This window comes from Callithrix jacchus, chromosome 1 (genome assembly GCF_049354715.1).
Source record: "Callithrix jacchus isolate 240 chromosome 1, calJac240_pri, whole genome shotgun sequence".
Classification (NCBI taxonomy): Eukaryota; Metazoa; Chordata; class Mammalia; order Primates; family Cebidae; genus Callithrix; species Callithrix jacchus.
Window position 1 is genome coordinate 184,133,580 of NC_133502.1, and position 19,626 is coordinate 184,153,205.

The window sequence follows — 19,626 nt, forward strand, 5'->3', positions numbered from 1 at the left end:
GCCTCAGCCTCCTGAGTAGCTGGGATTATAGTCATGCGCCACCACACCCAGCTAAATTTTTTGTATTTTTAGTGAAGACGGGATTTCGCCATGTTGGCCAGGCTGGATTTGAACTCTTGACATCAGATGATCTGCCCACCTCAGCCTCCCGAAGTGCTGAGATTACAGGTGTGTGCCACTGCGCCTGGCCTTGGAAGATGTATTTTGAACCCCCTCCTCACACCATATGCAAAAATAAATTCCAGAGACACCAGGCAATAAGGTTTCAGAGGAAAACAGAATATCTTTGTGGCCTGGGTGTCTGCAAAGATTTCTTAAACAGTCCAACAGTAAATTGAACTATGTAGCAATTAAGACCAAATTAAGAGGGCGAAATGGCGACCCACAGAGCAGATGTTCACCGAGAGGGTTTGCCCCAGAGAGGAATTCCATCCAGAATGGAAAGGAAAGCAACCCCTCTGAAAATGGGCAAGCACCTCAAACAGAAGCTTCACCCAAATGCCAAAAAGAATACATTGGCTGGGCGGGTGGCTCATGCTTGTAATCCCAGTGCTTTGGGAGGGCAAAGCTGGAGGATTGCTTGAGGCCAGGAATTTGAGACCAGCCTGGACAACATAGCAAGACCCCATCTCTACACACACACACACACACACACACACAGGCACACAAAAGAATATTAAAATGCTGGCCAGGCACGGTATGGCTCACACCTGTAATCCCAGAACTTTAGGAGGCAAAGGTGAGCAGATCACCTGAAGTCAGGAGTTTGAGACCAGCCTGGCCAACATGGTGAAACCAACTAAAAATTAAAAATTAAAATAAAAATACAAAGCCAGGCGTGCTGGTGGGTACCTGTAATGCCAGCTACTCAGGACGCTGAGGCAGGAGAATCGCTTGAACCCTGGAGTTGGAGGTTCAGTGATCCAAGATCACGCCATTGACTCCAGCCTGGGCGACAAGCACGAGACTCTGTCTCGAATATATATATGTATGCTTAATTAACATGGTTATTCAGGAAAAATGCAAATTAAAACTGCAGTGCAGCACGCGCCCACCAGAGGGCGAGCAGTGAGGACGCTGCTTTGCAAGCGTCCTGACCTCAGGCGACCAGCCCGCCTCGGCCTCCCAAAGTGCTGGGACGACAGTCCAGGGGTTCTCTAACTCTGGGGCTGATCCCTACCGAAAAGCGGGGAACGCGGGGACGAATTAGAAGCAAGTCCAACCTCCGCAGGCAACTGGAGCTCCCGGGGCTGGAGCGTGGGCACATGGAGGTTGAGCCCATGGGCAGCTTCCGCGGAGTCGGCCACCTTGAATCCGGACCAGGGAGGGGGACATCACACACCGGGACCTGTCGGGGGTGGGGGGTGGGGAGGGACGGCATTAGGAGAAATGCCTAATGTAGATGAGGGGTCGATGGGTGCAGCGAACAATCATGGCACGTGTATACCTATGTAACAAGCCTGCACCTCTGACCTATGTAACAAGCCTGCACGCTCTGCACGGGAACCCCAGAGCTTAAAGTAGAATGAAAAAACAACAACAAAAACCCGAAAGATTTAATTCACACGAAATCTGCCTCACCTGAGATGTGGCCCAGGCCATTGACGTTCCCAGGATGGCCACTTGGTGGCGCCCGAGTCCTCTGATTGCGTGGAAAGTCCTGGGAAAAATCCGGCCAAATTTTACATAAATAGTGGAGGAAATTGTTACCAAGTGCAGCCCATCCTGCCTTCATCTGCACTACGATGACCCAGGAGGACGGCAGCTGTCAGCCAAGACTCCGAACCCCCGCCGAGTGGACCGAGTAGACCGTGTGACCGTGTGGACCGTGTGGACCGTGTGGACTGTGTGGACTGAGTGGACCGTGTGGACTGTGTGCACAGAATGGACCGAATGACCATGTGGACCGAGTGGACCGTGTGGACCGTGTGGACCGTGTGGACCAAGTGACCGTGTGGACCATGTGGACTTTTCCCAGGGAGTCCTTCAGTGGCCCCAGCCCTTGCTCCACGCCTGTGATGATGCCTGGGCCAGTGCGCTCTTGGCAGCCTGAGGGTTGCAGTTAACTAAACCGGATTCTTCTGAGGCAGGCTTTGCTGTCACCGTGAGCCGAACATTCGCTGGGTCCAGTGGGCTGCTTGGCAAAGCACAGTGACTCTCACGGTGTGGGCTGTGCACAGGGAGCCCAGCTCAGAGAGGCCGGGAGGCTGAGACCCACCTGGCTGCCTCCTGCCCGCTGCACCTGTCCCTGGAGGAGAGACCACCGCAGAACGCTCAGACCCAGCAAGGGCCCGGGGTGCCTCCGTGGGGCTGCCTCTGAGATCCCAAAGCGCACCCCTGGTCATGCGTAGGGGATGCTCTCCTCGTGAGGTGGGGGCATTGGGTAGGGGCTCCTGGGGGACCCTGTGAACCAGGCTCATTTGGAAACCGCCACAGCACTGGCCTCCCTGTGTCCGTGATGGTGCAGTGAAGAACTTCACCCTCAACACAGGTGGGTGTCATGACTGTGACAGCCAGCATGCCAAAGGGGTGATGGGGACAAGAGGGATCATGGACATAGGAGGGACCTCAGGTTCCGGCCTGACAGGCCCAGAGCACACAGGGGCCAGGGGGGTCTTAGCCTCCAGAGTGTTGCTGACTTGATGAGGAGGGAGGGAGGGAGGGAGAGAACTCCCCAGCAGGCCTGCAAGGTGGTAGGTCTTAAAGGAGAATCCCATCTACCCCAAGTCCTGCTCCCTTACTGTGCCTTCCCAGGGTGGCCTGCATGCTGGGGTCCTGCCTCCTTTCCCATGCCTTTTGGGGGTGACCTGTACGCTGGAGTCCTGCCTCCCTTCCCGTGCCTTTCGGGGGCAGCTGGCGCGTCCCAGTGCTGTGCCTGCTGTCTCAGCAGAATTCTTTTCAGTTTGTTTATTTGTTCCCACTTGTTTCCAAAAAGGAGTTCAGGCCTGGGTTTTCAGGCCTGTTTGCTAAGGAAGAGCCGGTTCTTGGAGCCCCGCCAAGGCCCGCTGCCTGGATGGAGGTAGCTTCCACGTGACATGTTTGGGTGGAAACTCCTGAGGGGAGAACCTGCAGAATCTGGGGCACCTGACACCCGGTGCTTCTCGGACCCTCCGCCTGTGTGGCCAGGCTTGGGCCCTGGCTGCCTCCCAGGTGACCTCCATCTCTGCCCCACCAGCCTGGCCTTGATGAGTCATATTGGAGTCCCCAGGGGGCCATGGGTGTCCCTGACACTGCCTGGGCCATGCTGGCTCCTACCCTTCACACTGGGGACACAGGCCAGTGGCAAGCCACAGCTCCTGATCAGCTCTCATGTCTCAGGCAGGGTCGCCAGTGGCAATGTCAGCTGGGGACATCCATGTGGCAGGGGAGGGTGGTTGGGGACTGTAGGGCCGGCCACTCCTCGATTGCTGGACTGGACCTGGCTCCCTCTGCTCAGAGCCTGCTTCCCCTCTGCCTTCCCACTGTCCTCGGGGATTCCCGGGGTGGAAGACACAGGATCTGCTGGCACAGGCCAGGGGCTCAACTCTCATCCTGGCGATTTGGGAAGCTGAGGCAGGAGGACTGCTTTTGCCGAGGGGTCCAAGACCAGCCCAGGAAAAGTAGGGAGACCCCCATCTCTATGTAAAATTGTTTAGCATCTGACGCCATGGCTGTTTTTTATTTGGCAGAGGGAGGGGGGAGGATGGTGTCTCACTCTGGCTGGAGTGCAGTGGCTCAATCTTGGCTCACTGCAGCCTCTGGCTCCCAGATTCAAGCAATTCTGCCTCAGCCTCCTGAGTAGCTGGGAGTACAGGTGCACACCACCATGCCCAGCTAATTTTTGTATTTTTAGTAGAGACAGGGTTTTACCATGTTGGCCAGACTGGTCTCGAACTCCTGACCTCAAGTGACCTGCCCACCTCAGCCTCCCAAAGTGCTGGGGCTCCCAGCCCCAGCTGGGCACCTGGCTGCTGTTTGTTTTCAATGAACATGTATTCTCTTCGGGCCAAGAGGAAGCTGCTGTTCTGCGGCTGGGGTGGCAGCCTCACAGGGTCCTGGCAGAACAGCTCCCAGTTGGCCTGGAAGATGGCAGATGGGGTGGGCAGGAACAGCCCACAGCAGAGCAGTGGGGCTCCAGGACTGGCTCCGCTCCCACCCCACAGGCAGGCACGGGCCGGGAGGACATGTCAGGTCTCCTCCTTCTTCACTGGGACCCAGGCCTGCAGGAAGCCCCTCACCACGCCCACAGGGGCCAGCTGCGTCTACCACCTGAGACCTCCACACCAGCTGAGGGTCCCAGCAGGGTTCAGAACCTGGGGCCGTCAGCCAGGCCTGCCTCCCGTGTTCCCCAAGCCACAGACCCGAGGGCCTCAGGGTGGGAGAAGATGCAGGGAGCCCCACCACCCGCTCAGCATCGCCCGTGGCCAAGGGACCACACTGAGCTGGCCAGCCCCGCTGGGGAGGGGGTTGGGGGTCAGCAGCCCCCAAGGCCCCGGGCCCAGAACCTGGCATGAGAGAAAGTACACACCCTTTCCGTGTGCGTGGCCAGCCCCCATCCCTGCTGCAGCCCGGTACCCAGGGAGGAGAGGCTCTGCAGGCTGCCACAGGCTGGACAGTGGGCCCTGCTGTCTCCAGGTAGAGGGGCTGTGACAATCCATGAACCCTGTGTCACCAGGACTGTCACTGAGGACGGAGGTGCCCCCATGTCTGTTTCATGTTAAACACCCTGGAAAACAGCAGGCTGAAGGTCTCTGACTCCTGCACAGGAGCGGGCTCTGCTGGCAGCCCAGCCCATTCCCCAGGGCGGGATCCCACAGCCAACCACTTCCCCTGGGCTTCCCCACTGCCTATGGCTCCCCGCAAGCCCCGAGCCCCCTAGGAAGGCCTTGATAACAGGGCTCAGGGCCGCCCGTGTGAGCTGCTCCCCTGGAAGGTGGGATGGCAGCCCTCAGCTCCTCCTGGACCACCCCAAGGTGGGAGACCTAGTCACACGCCTCAGAACAGTGCCAGCTCTAGCAGGCACGCCTCACAAGGAAGGCTGCTCTTGTTTTAGAAAACACGGAAAGTGTGCAAAGGAATTCTACCTGGGAGAAGACCCTGGAGACTACACTGACCGTGAGAAGTGACCATTGCCCCGGGTGGGAGCCAGGTGGCTCAGATGGGGGCTTGGCATGGGCTAGTTGTTGATGTAAATGTGACTTGACAAGAAGGTTCTGGAAGGGGCAGTGAGGCAGGGTGGGGCAGGAATGAGGAGATGACACCCCTTGGCCATCAGGTGTACAGGGTGTGGGACAGGCTCTGGGTGATGGAGGCAGCAAGGCAACGGAGGGAGGTGAGCAGGACCCCGAGGAAGGGACAGACGTGGGAAGATGCCCCTGTGAACCTGCCCCAGGGGCCGAATGCTCCCCCCGGCAATTGGGGTAGGGGAGGTCCTACTGGGCTGGGTGGGAGACGGCAGCAGAGCTTCTGGGTTCCCAGGTCACCATCAGGTGCGACCCCAGAGCCAGCAGGCCCCGTCCTGCCCCTGCTCCTCCTACAAGGTGAGCCAGCTCTGCACCTGCTCTTCAGTGGCTTCTCGCCTGTGCCCAGCCAGCCAGCAGGGCTCCTTGGCTTGGGGGAGGGGCCTTCCCTTGGAGAGAGCTTGGTGAGAGTAGAGCCTGTCCCCATCCTCAGAATCTCAGGCTAGCACCCGGCCGCCAGGGAGGTTGGGAAGTAGGGGAAGGTGCCCAGAGGCAGACATCACAGACCCAGGGCAGCAGCTGGGCCCTGGAAGGTCCAGATGGAGCTCAAGGACCCCCTGAGGCCCAACTGAATGGCAGACTTGAGGTCGAGTGTGGCCGCTGTGGACTGGCATCCTGCACCCAGAAGGAGGAAGAGGGGTGGCAGCTGGAGCCTCCGCCCTGTGCTGATCCTGCCCAGCCCTAGCCCCTTCTGGAACCTGCATGTGGAGCTAAGCCAGTGCGGCATGGGCCTCCCCAGGGCACAGGGGGTGTGGGCAGCGTGGGCCTCCCCAGGGCACAGGGGGCGTGGGCAGGATGCCAGATGCTGTATCGGCCCTTGACCCCTTGACTCAGGCACGGCCAGCTCAGCACTGGAGGGTGTGTGGGAGCCAGACTGAGTCAGCCACGGGCGGCAGCTGCTCTGTCTTCCAAGACTCGGCCTGGGCCAAGTTCCCCCAGGCCCACCCGAGTCCCGGTGCCTGTGGCCAGGCGCAGGGAATGGGACATCTTCTAGCCTGGCCATTACCAAGGCTGACTGGGAGAGCTGTCTCCTCCTGGCTTGCTGATGGAAGCCTCCAGAAAGACCCTGCATATCAGGCCAGGCCCCACCAGCCAGGGTTTTGGAGCCTCCCAGCCCAGAGTAGCGCCAGCCCAGAGTAGCCCCCCACTCTCCACCTAAGAACCCGGAGGCCAAGCCAGTGGTCACCCTGAGACCAGCTGTAGTCCCCACACCAGACCCCAGACTCCCTGGAAGCCGGGACCTACAGGGGTCAGGCAGCCACTCCTTAGCCCCAGGCAGCCCCAAGCAGGAGGAAGGAGTGGAGTGGGGCGGTTACAGAGGCAGGTGCCAGTTTCGAGGGCTGGCATCTGAATGGCTGCAGCAGTGGGGGAAAGAGAGCGGAAGGGACCAGAACACAGGGGCTTTGTGGCCTGGAGGTCTGCACTCACTCCAGATGGCAAAGGAGGACCCAGGATGGCCAAGCAGGGTGGGGGCTCCACAGCATGCCCACATTGGCCTCTGGACATGTGAGGGCAGGAGAGAGGCTCATGGCCTGGCCCAGAGCAGCTCCAGGGTGAAGAGAGGGGGCTGGAGGGAGATGTTTGCAGAAAGCAGGAACAAGGGGCAGACGCCTCAAGAGGGCTCGGTGCCGGGCGTGTGCCGAGTGCCCTCCCAGGACTGGTCTGCGTCACCCCCTCCACCATCCCCACACTCGGGCAGGGCCCACCATGAGCAAAGTGAAGAGGGTGTGAGGGCTCCTGGTATTCGTGGCTCCAGCAGCTGGTGGGCAAACACGCTGGGGCTGGGGGGCCTGGGGAGGAGAGGATGCAGCCCAAGGGAGCCCACGTCCTCCTCTGCCCTCCCCTCAGCCTCCAGCCACAGGCCTCATCCCAGATTCCGGTTAAACCGCCCTGACAGCCACCCCATGCCCGACCCAAACCACATCTTTGCATCACTTTAGACACCAGGCAGCAGGGAGGCGGCGGGGAGGAGGCAGCAGGGAGGAGGCATCATTCCAGGGGTAGGACTGTGGAACTTTTAGGTGGCAGGTGCGATGGTGGGATGGGCCCCAGCAGCTCAGGGGAGGGAGCTGGCTTCGGGCACTCTCGCTTTCCCCGAGTCATGGCTCTGGAGATAGCGCTGCTCCTGCTGCTAGCCCTTGGCCTGGGCCTCGCAGGTGCCCAGAAGGCTCTGGAAGAAGTGCCTGTACAGCAGGGCTTTGATGCACACAAGGTAAGTGTCATGGGTCCAGCCCCCAGGCTTAGGCCTGGAACAAGGGCTTGGGTGGACATGGGTGTCATGTTGAGGAGGTGCAGGGGGTGGGGGGGTTCAGGCCCTGCCTGACCCTGTAGGCACTCTGGAGGGTGAGCTGCACCTGGGCCTTGGGCCACACCAGGCGGGAGAAGGCTCTGTCGTCCTGCACAGCTGGTGGTGCTGTCAGCCACTGATGAACCTCGGGCCGGTTGCTCTCTCGGGGCTATGGAAGCCGGGGCTCAACAGCAGTTTCGGGAGAAGGCTGCAGGGTGGAGGCTGGAGGAACAGAGTGCTCAGATGCTGGGCACAGGCAGGGAGCAGGGTCCTGGGGAGCAGGAGAGGGGCTCACCCTGGGGGACACGAAGAAGCCAGCCCCAGGCACAGGGAGGGTCCCAGTTCCTCCTCCCCATGCAGCCCTTGGGGTCCTGGTGCTGCTGGGGGGAGTTCAGGGATAGAGGGACACCTGGCACCACACCAGACCCTCCCACCCCCTCCCTGACCAGGGGAACAGAGCTTGGACCAGGCAGGGGTGGGGGTGCGGGGCTGAGGGAAGTGGGAAGGGGATTGGGCAGAGACCAGAGAGAGGGGGATTGGAGGTGACTCTTCCCAGGAAGGAAGCACAACTCATCCTCCACCTAGACCCACAGATGGGCATTTGCCAATATAGACTGGGAAGGGGAAACATTTGCCAGCGCAGCCCCCAGGAGGGGCACGACTATCCACTGACCAATGCTCAGTGCCAAAGCTGGGGCCTGAGAGCCCAGAGGGGGGCCTGCCGGTGCCACACAGCCAGGCACTAGCTGACCTCCCCTGCCCCACCCCATACCCTGCAGGTGGAAGGGGTGCCACACAGCCATGCACTAGCCGGCCTCTCCCACCCCGGCCCTAACCCCTGCAGGTGGAGGGGCGCTGGCTCACCCTGCAACTGGCAGCCAGCCGTGCAGAACTGGTTTCCCCATCCGACCCCCTGAGGCTTGCCCTGCACTCCATCCAGACCAGTGACAGTGGGGACGTGGACTTCATACTGTTCTGGAAGTAAGCATGGCTCCTGCCATCCCTCTCAGGCACTTATTCTCAGACCCAGGGACCCCCAAGGAACAGTGACAGTGTTCAGAGACAGAGGGACACATCACACTGAGCTGAGGCCCAAGACCCTGCTCTGAGAGGGGAAAGCTTGGAAGCTGCCAGAGGCCGGTGCAGGAAATGCACAACCCGGCCCCGAAGGCCATGTCCAGTCCCAGCAGACGTGCCCACTGGGCCACGGCCCACGTTCCCGCTAGGAAGAAAGCCCGAGGCTGGTGTTTTAAATGTATGATCTCCAGTGTTTGAAAGTTGCCTACTAATTCCCAACGACTGTCTCCCAAGGACCACAGCCACCCCGGCCCACGCCCCTTTCAACCCCATGTAAGCCAGGAAATCCTGAGGACAGCTGCCCTGTCAGCAAAAGAAAACCCACCCTGGGACAAGCTACGCTGAGCCAGTGACGCCCGCAACAAGCTTGTGTGATTCCACCTGCACCCACAGCCCTGAAGGCGGTTAGAGCCACAACATAACCACCTTCAGGGTCGTGGCAGGGTCTGTCATGCTCAGTCACAGACACACCTCGTGGCGGCCTGCAGAGTCCCAGGGGTTGCTGGGTACCCACCCCAAATGAGAAACTGAACCCCCTGGAGCCAGGGGCGTAGGGGTGAGGGGGACTCTGTCTATGCACAGAGCCAGAGCAAGTGGGGACAGGCAGGACAGTCAGGGTCCCAGCCCCCAAGGCCTGGAGCTCAGAGCAAAGGCCAGACTGGGACCAGTCCATTCTGGTAAGTCTGGTGTCATCCCAGAAATGGGGAGGCTCCCACTTCCTCTCTCCTGCCTCATCCCCGGCACCATGGGCATCGCCTCCTCCTGGCCGCACGACCCTGGTGCCTGTGCCAGTACAAGGCTGCCCCTGAGCCCGGGGAGCTGATGCCCTGGGGAGGACAGCAGGGCTCTCAGTGTCCCCTGGTGGAGAGCCTTGAGAGGTTACCCCATGCTGGGACAGGTCAACAGGACACAGTTGGGGCCTGACCAGGCCCCGGTTCCCTTCTCTCCTCCCAGGGGAGAAGGGGTGTGTCAAGAAGAAAGCATCACCGTCCATCCCACGCAGCTGCAAGGCCAGTACCAAGGCTCCTGTGAGTGCCCCTCCCTGTCCGGGACCCAGGCCGGGCTCTGAGTTGGGAGGGGTGAGCAAGGGACACTGGAATGCCCGGTCCTGGCCACCATACTCAGGAGTGGCTGTCGGCTTTGGGGGACGGCTGGGTGTTGGAAGGAGCCTGTGCATCCTCTTGGTGGCACTGCACTGCCCACGGGGCATGGGGGTTCCGGGACCCAGGGGACAAAAGAGAGGGACATCACGCATCACTCGGCCCGGGGTCTCCGCAGTTGAGGGGAGCAGCATGCACGTCCACTTCGTCAGCACCGACTACAGCAACCTCATCCTTTACGTGCGCTTTGAGGATGACGAGGTCACCAGCCTGTGGGTGCTGCTGGGTAGGTGGCCGGCTCTCCCTGGCGCTGGCCAGTGCAGTGCTAAGTCCCCTGAAAGGAAGGAGGGGCTGCCGGACACTCTCAGGTCTGCGTGGAGACTTGCTGTCCTGTCCGGGAGGGGTCTTCCATGCAGGGTGTTCCGAGGGCGCAGGCAGCCTCGGGCGGACCTGGAGCTGAGTGCTTCCTCTGACATGCACCCCTCCCTTGAGGAGGGCGTCCCCACGCGGGACGTGCACTTCCGGTCTGCTCCGAGCCAGACACTGCTCTGGCCGCTGCACTGGGACGTGCACTTCCGGTCTGCTCCGAGCCAGACACTGCTCTGGTCGCTGCACTGGGAGCTTGAATTGTCAGTGGGTGAAACTGAGAACTCACCTTCCTTGTCTTCCTCCTTATCGAGCAACATCTCGGGGTGCTGTGCGGCTCCTGAAAGTCCAAGCGCCGTGGGAGAAGGGCTGGGAGGGCACAGGGGACAGGTGGGGGACATCAAGGGGCGGTAGTGCCCTGAGGACGAGGGTGGGGATAGAGAGGATGGGGGCATTTCGGGGCAGACTATCAGCTGGAGCCCGAGCCCAGGATAGGGTGGGGGAGCGGGCAGCAGCAGCTGAGAGGCCCCAGGGCTGAGAAGGTTAGGGAGGCAGGAGGGGCGGCACCAGGCTGGAACTCAGGACCCTCTGGGGGTCTCCACTAAGGCGGGCCAGGCCTGACTCCCTCCTTCCAGGGGCACTTTGCCTGTTGTGCTTAGTACAGACAGTGTGTTTACAGGAGGCAAGGTTGGGGCCGCTGCAATCAGAACTGGCCGGGCCTGGGAGGTCGAAGGGGAGGTGTCCAGCAAGCCCCTGCCTGTGTCGTGGTGACTCAGTGGTGGGGTGTCCGATGCCCAGGGCCTCTGCCTCCCTGTTGTTCTCCGCAGAGGAGGAGGGCAGGAAAGACAGAGGCTCCAGGCCTCAGCCGCTCATTGTCAGCCCCTCTGATTCCAGCGAGAAGAATGCTGGAGGACCCCACATGGCTGGGAAGATACCTGGAGTACGTGGAGAAATTCCACCTGCACAGAGCCCCGATCTTCAACATAGATGGTGAGCACTGCCCCAGCCACGTCCTGGAGCGGGACGGGAGGAGGGCGCGACGGTCTGGGGCCTCGTCTTCCCAGCCAGCACCACGGAGGGTGAAGCCAATCCCCACGCCCCTAATGCAGGCCTGTGCCGGCTACTGAGGAGCTACTGGAGCTCACCAGCCCTATGTGACACAATGACATGGGCCCAGTGCTGTCTCCACTCTACAGATGTGGCTCAGAGACGTTCAGTAGCAAGGCCAAGTTGCACAGCCAGGAGAAGCTGGAAGGCATCCAGATCTCCTGCCTCCTGAACCAAGCACCCAGTCAGCCTCTCTCCTCTGCTGCCTCCCAGTGCACCATTCAGTCAATCAACAAACATATGGCCCGGGCCTGTTCTGGGAGTCTGGGATTCACTTAGAACAAGACACACACATTATCCGGCCCAGTGCAGGTTACACTGTAGCAAGCATTGTAATTACCTGATTTGTTAGAGACAAGGGCTACTGGCATGGGAGTGTGGGCTGGAGCAGGGTTTGGGGAGCGTGGCCAGGCTGTGTGAGCATGGGCAGCCAGGCTGTGTGAGCATGGGCAGCCAGGATGTGCGTCCCTGAGATGAGATGGAGGAGGAAGGCTGCCTGGAAGAGGGGTCATACAGCTGGAACAGGAGCCGAGCAGAGGAGGGCAGAGATGAGCTCCCAGGCGACTGGGGCCTTGTGGTCCTCTAAGGGGACTGGATTTCCACAGAGCACAGGGCCCTGGCAGGACCGTTAACATGGGGAGACGGAGGCCAGGTGATGCCAGTGAGGGACGGCTGTTGTGTGCTATGTGATTGATTGATTTCAAAATGAGTGAAGTCCTCAGAATCACCACCTTTTCCTCTTCTGCTCCACAGGCCCCTGTGCCCCACCCCGAGCCTAGGTCAGGTGGCTCCGGAGTCTTTCTGCCTGGACCCCTTATCCCTCTGTTGCCCTCAGCCTGCCTTCCACCCCTCCTTCACTTTGGCTTGTGGCCTGGACTGCCCAGGTGCCCCTGGGAAGCCCTTTTGCACTTCAGGGACCCAAGGAAGCTCCCCAGCCTGGAGCCCAAGCCTGCTTCTCCCCTGCTGGGAAGTCCTCTTCCCTCTGTGGGTCTCCAGGTCCTGCCAACCACCTGCCAACCAACAGTCAAGGGCCAGCAGTGTGCCACAGCCTGGCCTGTGGGCTTGGAGCATACCAAGGGTGGCGAGGAGGGGGCGCATGGCTCCTGAGCTCCTGCCCACAGTGCCCAGATGCCTCCAAAACATCCACAATGAGTGGAGCCCTGGGGTCCCAGGCACCTCCGGTGCAGCCCCTGAGGGCTACTGTGGTCACCCTCAAGTGTCCTTCAGGAACATGACCCCACGGAGGCTGTTCTCAGACTCTAGCTCCCCTCCACTGTGACCCACCCCACCTGCGTCTGCTGGGGGCTCTCTAGCAAGGCGGCCTCCCTGCTTCATGAGCAAATGCCTGTGTCCCCACTGAGGTCCGAGAGCCCTGAGTGAGCCCAGCTCCAGACCCTGCTCCCCACAGGAGCCCAACAGGGCTGTCAGGTAAACACAGATGGCTGTACCTGTGCGGCAGGTGAGACTGGCCCACGCCCACTCCTCGGAGCCCAGGATTCCAAAGGGCGGCCCCTGCTTCTGCTCCCGGAGAGCCAGGGCCACCCATGGGCAGGGCACGCTCTGAGGAAATTAGGTCAAGGACATGATACTTGTCATCTGGAATTCCCAAGACAGGTATGTCCAGAAGCCGTCCCGGAAAACACCTCCAGTGAGGCCTTCTCCTTCTCCCCCTTCTCCCCACAATGAAATGAAACCCAGAGCTGGTGCCAGAGCTGATGGTGAAGCCCCAAGGTTCTCCTGCACACCCACAAGCCCGGCTGGAAAAACAGAAGGAAAAATGACGATCGCAAAGCACACGGCGCACGTCTAACAAGGGGCTTACAGAGTCTGTAAGATCATTTAAAAAATCACCTTTTCTGGGGCATTAAAGTGACCAGAATAAATATCAATGTGAGAGCTCTGGGTATCTCTCAACATCATAGAGTTAATAACCTCAAGCTCACCTGTACACTACAGCAATTCAGTTAATCTTCCAGTGGGATTGTCCCCCAAACTGCAGATCCGAATCTATAATTCACATGAAGGAATAAAAGTTTGGGAACAATTTTAAAGGCAGAGTCATGCAGATGGATGTACCTCCCCACCCTAATGTAAAATGACAGTGGTGAGAAGCATGTGGCATATTAGCTCAAGGCAGAAGAGCAGCAACGAGACTGGGTGTCAAGTCAAGAAACGAACATGGTTACATACAACAGCTTCATAGACGGTACAAATGGCCTGTCCAGAAAAGCATTATTTATTCAATAAATAGTGTTGAGGGAAATGGGCAAGACAGATGGGGGGAAATCAGATTAGATCTCTCCCCCTACACATTGTCTTAAAATTAGTCCCTGATCAACTCTGAATAAAAGGAAGCCTGGAAACGTCTTTATTTATTTATATTTTTTTTAAGATGAGGTTTCACCATGTTGGTCAGGCTGTTCTTGAACTCCCAAACTCAGGTGATCCTCCCGCCTTGGCCTCTGAAGTACTTGGATTACCAGCCTGAGCCGCCATGCCCAGCCAAGCCTGGAAACTTCTGTACTCTCTATGACTCAGGGATGGGGTAAACGCCAGGGGAAGGGATGGCAGCCATGAGAGCTTTAAACTCGGGTACATGAAAGACATCATCAACACAATTAACATGGAAACAACAATGTGAAATTAACATCTGCAGCAAGTGTGAGGAAGGGTTCATATAACATATGTAAATGCATATGTCAATCAAAACTCCTTGAAGGGCTGGCGTGGAGGCTCATGCCTGCAATCCCATCACTGTATCACTGTGGGAGGCCAAGGACAGACTATGACTTGAGCCCATGAGTTTGAGACCAGCCTGTGCAACATAGCAAGACCCTGTCTCTACCAAAAAATAAAAGCAGCCCCAAACAAAAAAAAAAGAAAAAAAAAGTTAGCTTTATATTGTGGTATGCACCTATAGTCACTGCTACTTGGGAGGCTGAGGCTGGTGGATCCCCTGAGCCCAGGAGTTTGAGGCTACAGTGAGCCACAATCACACCACTGCACTCCAGCTTGCGCAACAGAGTGAGATCCTGTCTCTAAAAAAAAAAACCACTGAGCAGAAGATAGAAAAAGGCTATTTGCACAGATCAAAAGGCTGATGAAAAGAAGCCTTGACTTCATAAGTAATCAAATAAAAAAGAGACAGGCTATTTGGTTTTGCTCATCAAATTGGCAAAATTAAACTTCTTTTAGAAATCTATTTAGATTTCTCTGTGAGGGAGGCACACACTGGCTGGTGGGGACAGACGTTGGCTTTTCTGGGTGACCTAGTTTTTAAGTCTTCTAAGCAGGCTTGCCCCAGACCTGGAAATTCTAAACATTAACAAGCTTACCTGTTGTTCTACCATGCAAATCAAGAAATTTACAACACTTTAATATTGATTCCATAATTTTTTGCAGGGGGAAGGAGTTTCGCTCTTGTTGCCCAGGCTGGAGTGCAGTGGCATGATCTCAGCTCACTACAACCTCTACCTCCCAGGTCCAAGCAATTCCCCTGCCTCAGCCACCACATCCAGCTAATTTTTTGTATTTTTAGTAGAGACTGGGTTTCACCATGTTGGGCAGGCTGGTCTTGAACTCCTGACCTCAGGTGATCTGCCTGCCTCGGCCTCCCAAAGTGCTGGGATTACAGGCATGAGCCACTGCAGCCGGTTGAGTTCATAATTTTTAAAGATAAAATGTCAGAAGCCTTCTCAGTCAGTCTTCTAGCCTTACCTAAAAATTGGCAAGAAAAGAAGAAGTTTTGTTTGGTTCAGTACACCCCACCCTTTCCAGATCTGGCCAAAGTAATTATGAATACTCTATATATTGGGTTTGTGGCTAATGTAATATCTATTTTCACTCTTTTGAAACTTTCATAGAATTTTTTTAAAAAATTGAGAGCTACTCTGTGAGATGCAAGAATAAATGAGTCACCAAAAAGATCACCTTCTTTTAGTCAAAGGAGACGACAGCAAAAAAAAAGGCAGGGTGAGGCCGGGCGCGGTGGCTCAAGCCTGTAATCCCAGCACTTTGGGAGGCTGACGCGGGTGGATCATGAGGTCAAGATATCAAGACCATCCTGGTCAACATGGTGAAACCCCGTCTCTACTAAAAATACAAAAAATTAGCTGGGCATGGTGGTGCATGCCTGTAATCCCAGCTACTCAGGAGGCTGAGGCAGGAGAATTGCCTGAACCCAGGAGGTGGAGGTTGCAGTGAGCCAAGATTGCACCATTGCACTCCAGCCTGGGTAACAAGAGCGAAACTCCATCTCAAAAAAAAAAAAAAGAGGCAGGGTGAGCTAATCCTGACAGATAGGTTCTTTAAGACAGTCCCTGTCATGAACTGGGCATGAGGGGAGGCTGGGTGACATAATGGAGGGACCCTGGGGTGGTAGCGCCAGGTCCAATTCTGAACTCAGGGAGGCTTTTCTCAGCCTTAGTCTTTGTTGGAAACAGATGCTCAGTGCCGCAAAGAAAAGTCAGCCCAGAGACAAAGGATCTCTCAGCAGTGCAACTTTTACTTCCTGGACTGCAGGAAGGGCACCCTCACTAGCCATCTTGCCAGAGAGTATATAGTGAACAAAGGAAAACACACAAATTTATCCCTTACGCATGTGGGGTCGTCCTCACTGCTGTGTCTGATCTCCATTGGCTGGAGCCGGACCTCACAATCTAAACTAAAACCCGATTGGCTACCAACTTAAAACTTTTCTAAACAGGAAAAAGCAGTGGGGAGCTGGGACATGCCTGTGAGCACGTCCAGCACAGATATCTTGGTTAAAGTACAAGGACATACAATGTACTACATGCCTGTAAGCATGGCATGTCTAACAGCTACATAGGATAGGGCTTCACAAAGAGTTAATAGCACACTTATGATTCATTCTCTAACAAGAAAGGACACTTTGAAGAGGAACTTTTCTACTTCCCATAGTCTTCCATCCCAGGAAGTGGTGGCCAGCGCGCCTTGCAATCGAGTGTCCGAGCTGCCATTATTTTTGGGACACCTGCTGGATCCGTTTGCTCAGGCCACCATTAACAGAGTATGATGGGCTGGGCTGGGCAGCCTCAGCAACAACAATGTGCATCCTCAGAGTCCTGGAGGCTGGAAGTTCAAGATCGAGGTGTTGAAGGGCTGGCTCCTCCCGAGGCCTCCACCCTCAGCTTGCAGACGCCTCTTCTCCCTGTGTCCTCATGGTGGCCCCTCTGTGTGTCTGTGTCCTCACTTCTTCTTATAAGGACGCCAGCAGGTCCTGTGGGATTAGGGCCCACCTTAATGCCTCATTTTACCTTAATGACTTCTTTAACAGCCCTATCTCCAGACACAGTCTCATTCTGAGGTATGGAGTTAGGACTTCAGTGAGACCTCGATCACGTTGGGGTCACCACCTGAGACATCAGTCTCCACCTGCAGAGGTCTGTCCTGCAGACCCTGACTCGATGACGGATGAACGAGTGGACTCACACGCACTAATCCGAGTGGGCTAGGGATGGTCGTCAGCTGCTTTCAGAGGCCAAGTGCAGCCAACCAACCACAACTCCCTGTACCTCCTCACATTTACTCAGGATAGATTTAATAACAGAGATTCTAAGTCAACACGCTTGTGCATAATTAACATGGTTAAAAGAGTGGTTTTACGAATGATAAAAGCTTTAGGTACCAGGACTCAGAGTAAACACCATTAACGGGTAATTCCCCTTTGACCTCCCCCTGAGAGGACCATCCAGCGCAAAGTTTACATGAGCAAACAAATTAGAGCAGAGACAAAGGAATGTGGGGTAAACAAACTTAACTGGGGAAGCTTTCATTGTCCCTAATCTTTTACCCTATGACTTAAAGTTCTAAGGTAATGAACTGGGTGCCTTCAGCCCATTCCATTAAAACCTTTCAGCCTTCCAAAAGGTTTGAGACTATAATCTTCTAACTTTCCCTAATATTTCCCTAATATGTTGCCAGCCACCCCGAGTGAACCCCAACACTTCAGCATAGTCATGGGGTGGGATGTGAGTCCTGCCATAACACTTGCCAAAGCTGTTCCCAGCTGCACCTGCTCATGGAGTTAGGAGCACTCCCCCCTGTGGCCACACAAAGCATCTCGTGGAGGTGCTGGCTCCCTGCCCACCACAGAGCTCAGGTGAGCATCTTCCTTGTCACTTTTAGCACTTGGAATATGTGCTCTTAGCACACGGCCTCAACCCCTGCCAGACTGCAGGCTGCCAGGGACACAGCACAGGTGTTCCAAACTCCTTTCTATCCCTGTCTGCATCTGGCAGAGCACCTTTACCACTGAGCTCAACAAATATCTTCTTTAAAAAATAAAATACCTACAGCCTTTTTTTTTTTTTTTTTTGAGACAGAGTTTCGCTCTTGTTACCCAGGCTGGAGTGCAATGGCGCGATCTCAGCTCACCGCAACCTCCGCCTCCTGGGTTCAGGCAATTCTCCTGCCTCAGCCTCCTGAGTAGCTGGGATTACAGGCACGCACCACCATGCCCAGCTAATTTTTTGTATTTTTAGTAGAGACGGGGTTTCACCATGTTGATCAGGATGGTCTCAATCTCTTGACCTCCTGATCCACCCGCCTCGGCCTCCCCAAGTGCTGGGATTACAGGCTTGAGCCACCGCGCCCGGCCACCTACAGCTTTTTAACAGAACAAATTGAATATCTTGCTTTGGAATCATAAAAGTAAGACGTGGCTTTGACCAGATTCCTCCAGCTCACCTGTGTTGACTCTCACACACTGGACAGACAGAGGGGTTGACCACAGCCACGTGTATCCCAGTGTGGAAAAACACAATGAATACTTAATGAGTGGCCTGAAACTTATTTTTCTCCTTTGCATGTACAACTTTTCCATTTTGTGAATATTTTTTCTGAACTAGAGTCTTTCTTCATTAAAAACAATTCATTCTATGTCAAAAGTATTTCCGCATTATCTACAACACGTAGCTAATAATATCACTGTGTGTTAACATTAAGTAATGAGCCTTATATTCTTTATTCTATATTAGCCAAATAAGATAGCTCAAAATGGCAAGAGGAAACATTTATTTTGGAAGGATGTAAATGTTTACGTCTCTAAAAAATGCAAGTTTTTAAGAAGTTCCACATTTATAAGAAATTGCTGCGATTCATTTATTCATCATAAACCTAACGGCATAATCATGATTTCCTGTGGGAATCATGCACCACCTTCACATGCTGTATCTATGGAGGAGGAGAAAATGCAAGATCCCAACTGTATTCTGGTGATAACAGCTTGGAGGGTTTATTTAGGTAAAAATACTTGTTGAGGTGCTTTTCATAGGTGCTATGGAGTCCATTTTTGATGTCATGGATAACTCCATTCAGATAATTTTCGATGAGATCTAAAATATTATGGGGCGTGCCACCAACCATCAAGCTGCCGTAATAGAAAGCCCCCTGTCCAAACGGGATGCAAGCTGCTGAGGCCGGCCTTCTCTCATAAGGGAAGTTCTTGGTGTTCCTGAAATACCACCAGGCATGGAGCTGGGCCACCATCGGGCCCAGGGTCTCCACCCCGAACTCGCTCTGGAAGACCTGGTTGGCAGCCATGCTGAAGAGAAAGTCCACCTCGTCCTGGATGTGACTGATGATGTGTTCACCCAGGCTCTGCACGGGCGCCCCCTCCCGGTGCCCACTTTAAACACTTTGAACGTTCAAAGAGGATTGGGCTGTATGTGGGGCAGCTTGAAGAAGGCGTCGACCATGACCTAGAAGATCACTCGGTAGCCCGTCATGAAGTGCTTATTTGCGAAGTGTAAGAATGGCCTCAGGTTCTCCTCTGCAAACCTAGGAAAAACACACACACTGGGGAAGACACTTACTTTTCTTTCCTTCTTTCTTTGTTTTTGAGATGGAGTCTTGCTCTGATGCCCTGGCTGGAGTACAGTGGCACTATCTCAGTTCACTGTAACCTCCACCTCCTGGGCTCAAGTGATTCTCCTGCCTCAGCCTCCTGAGCAGCTAGAATTACAGGCACCCACCCCCTCCATGCCCAGCTAATATTTTTGTATTTTTAGGAGAGACAGGGTTTTGCCATGTTGGCCAGGCTGGTCTCAAACTCCTGACCTCAGGTGATCCACCCACCTCGGCCTCCCAGAGTGCTGGGATTACAGGTGTGAGCCGCTGTGCACGGCCAACACTTTTCTAAACATGATCAGAAGAGACGGCTGAATGGGCTGTCTAACATGGGTGTTTCTAATGCTAAGGAACTTGGGATGTGTAAGCCTGGAGGAGTTGCACCCACAGCTTCAGCTGAGTCTGTGAGTGGGAAGGAATGCCCTGACCTGAAGGGCCTGAGAAAAGCCACCGTTTTGGAACTAGTGTTTGAAGAAAGGGTAAGAGCTAAGTGGGTATGAATCAAAAGATTCCCACTGGTGTTAAGGACTCTGCCATCAACAGAGAAACCCAGCACGCCTTTGTACAGGACAGCCCGAAATGGAAGGAAAATAGGTATATG

General features: G+C 55.7%; 3 protein-coding genes across 3 annotated transcripts in view; 2 read left to right on the forward strand and 1 right to left on the reverse strand.

The window, feature by feature from the left end:
• The window catches only part of OBP2A (odorant binding protein 2A), a 194,255-nt gene that overhangs the window by 83,291 nt on the left and 91,338 nt on the right, over positions 1 to 19,626 (forward strand). The window lies entirely within an intron of this gene.
• On the forward strand, positions 7,301 to 11,301 carry LOC118145493 (lipocalin 1-like). The gene is made up of 5 exons (XM_035262423.3): positions 7,301 to 7,431; positions 8,351 to 8,487; positions 9,538 to 9,611; positions 9,862 to 9,969; positions 10,944 to 11,301. Exons 1-5 carry the CDS (start codon positions 7,321 to 7,323, stop codon positions 11,174 to 11,176), a joined length of 663 nt encoding a protein of 220 aa, XP_035118314.2. The 5' UTR covers positions 7,301 to 7,320; the 3' UTR covers positions 11,177 to 11,301.
• GLT6D1 (glycosyltransferase 6 domain containing 1) overlaps positions 15,648 to 19,626 on the reverse strand; it is a 34,130-nt gene continuing 30,151 nt past the window's right edge. Inside the window, 2 exon segments of the mRNA XM_078350827.1 lie at positions 15,648 to 18,790; positions 18,793 to 18,956. Coding sequence (XP_078206953.1) covers positions 18,351 to 18,790; positions 18,793 to 18,956 — 604 coding nt within the window. The 3' untranslated portion in view covers positions 15,648 to 18,350.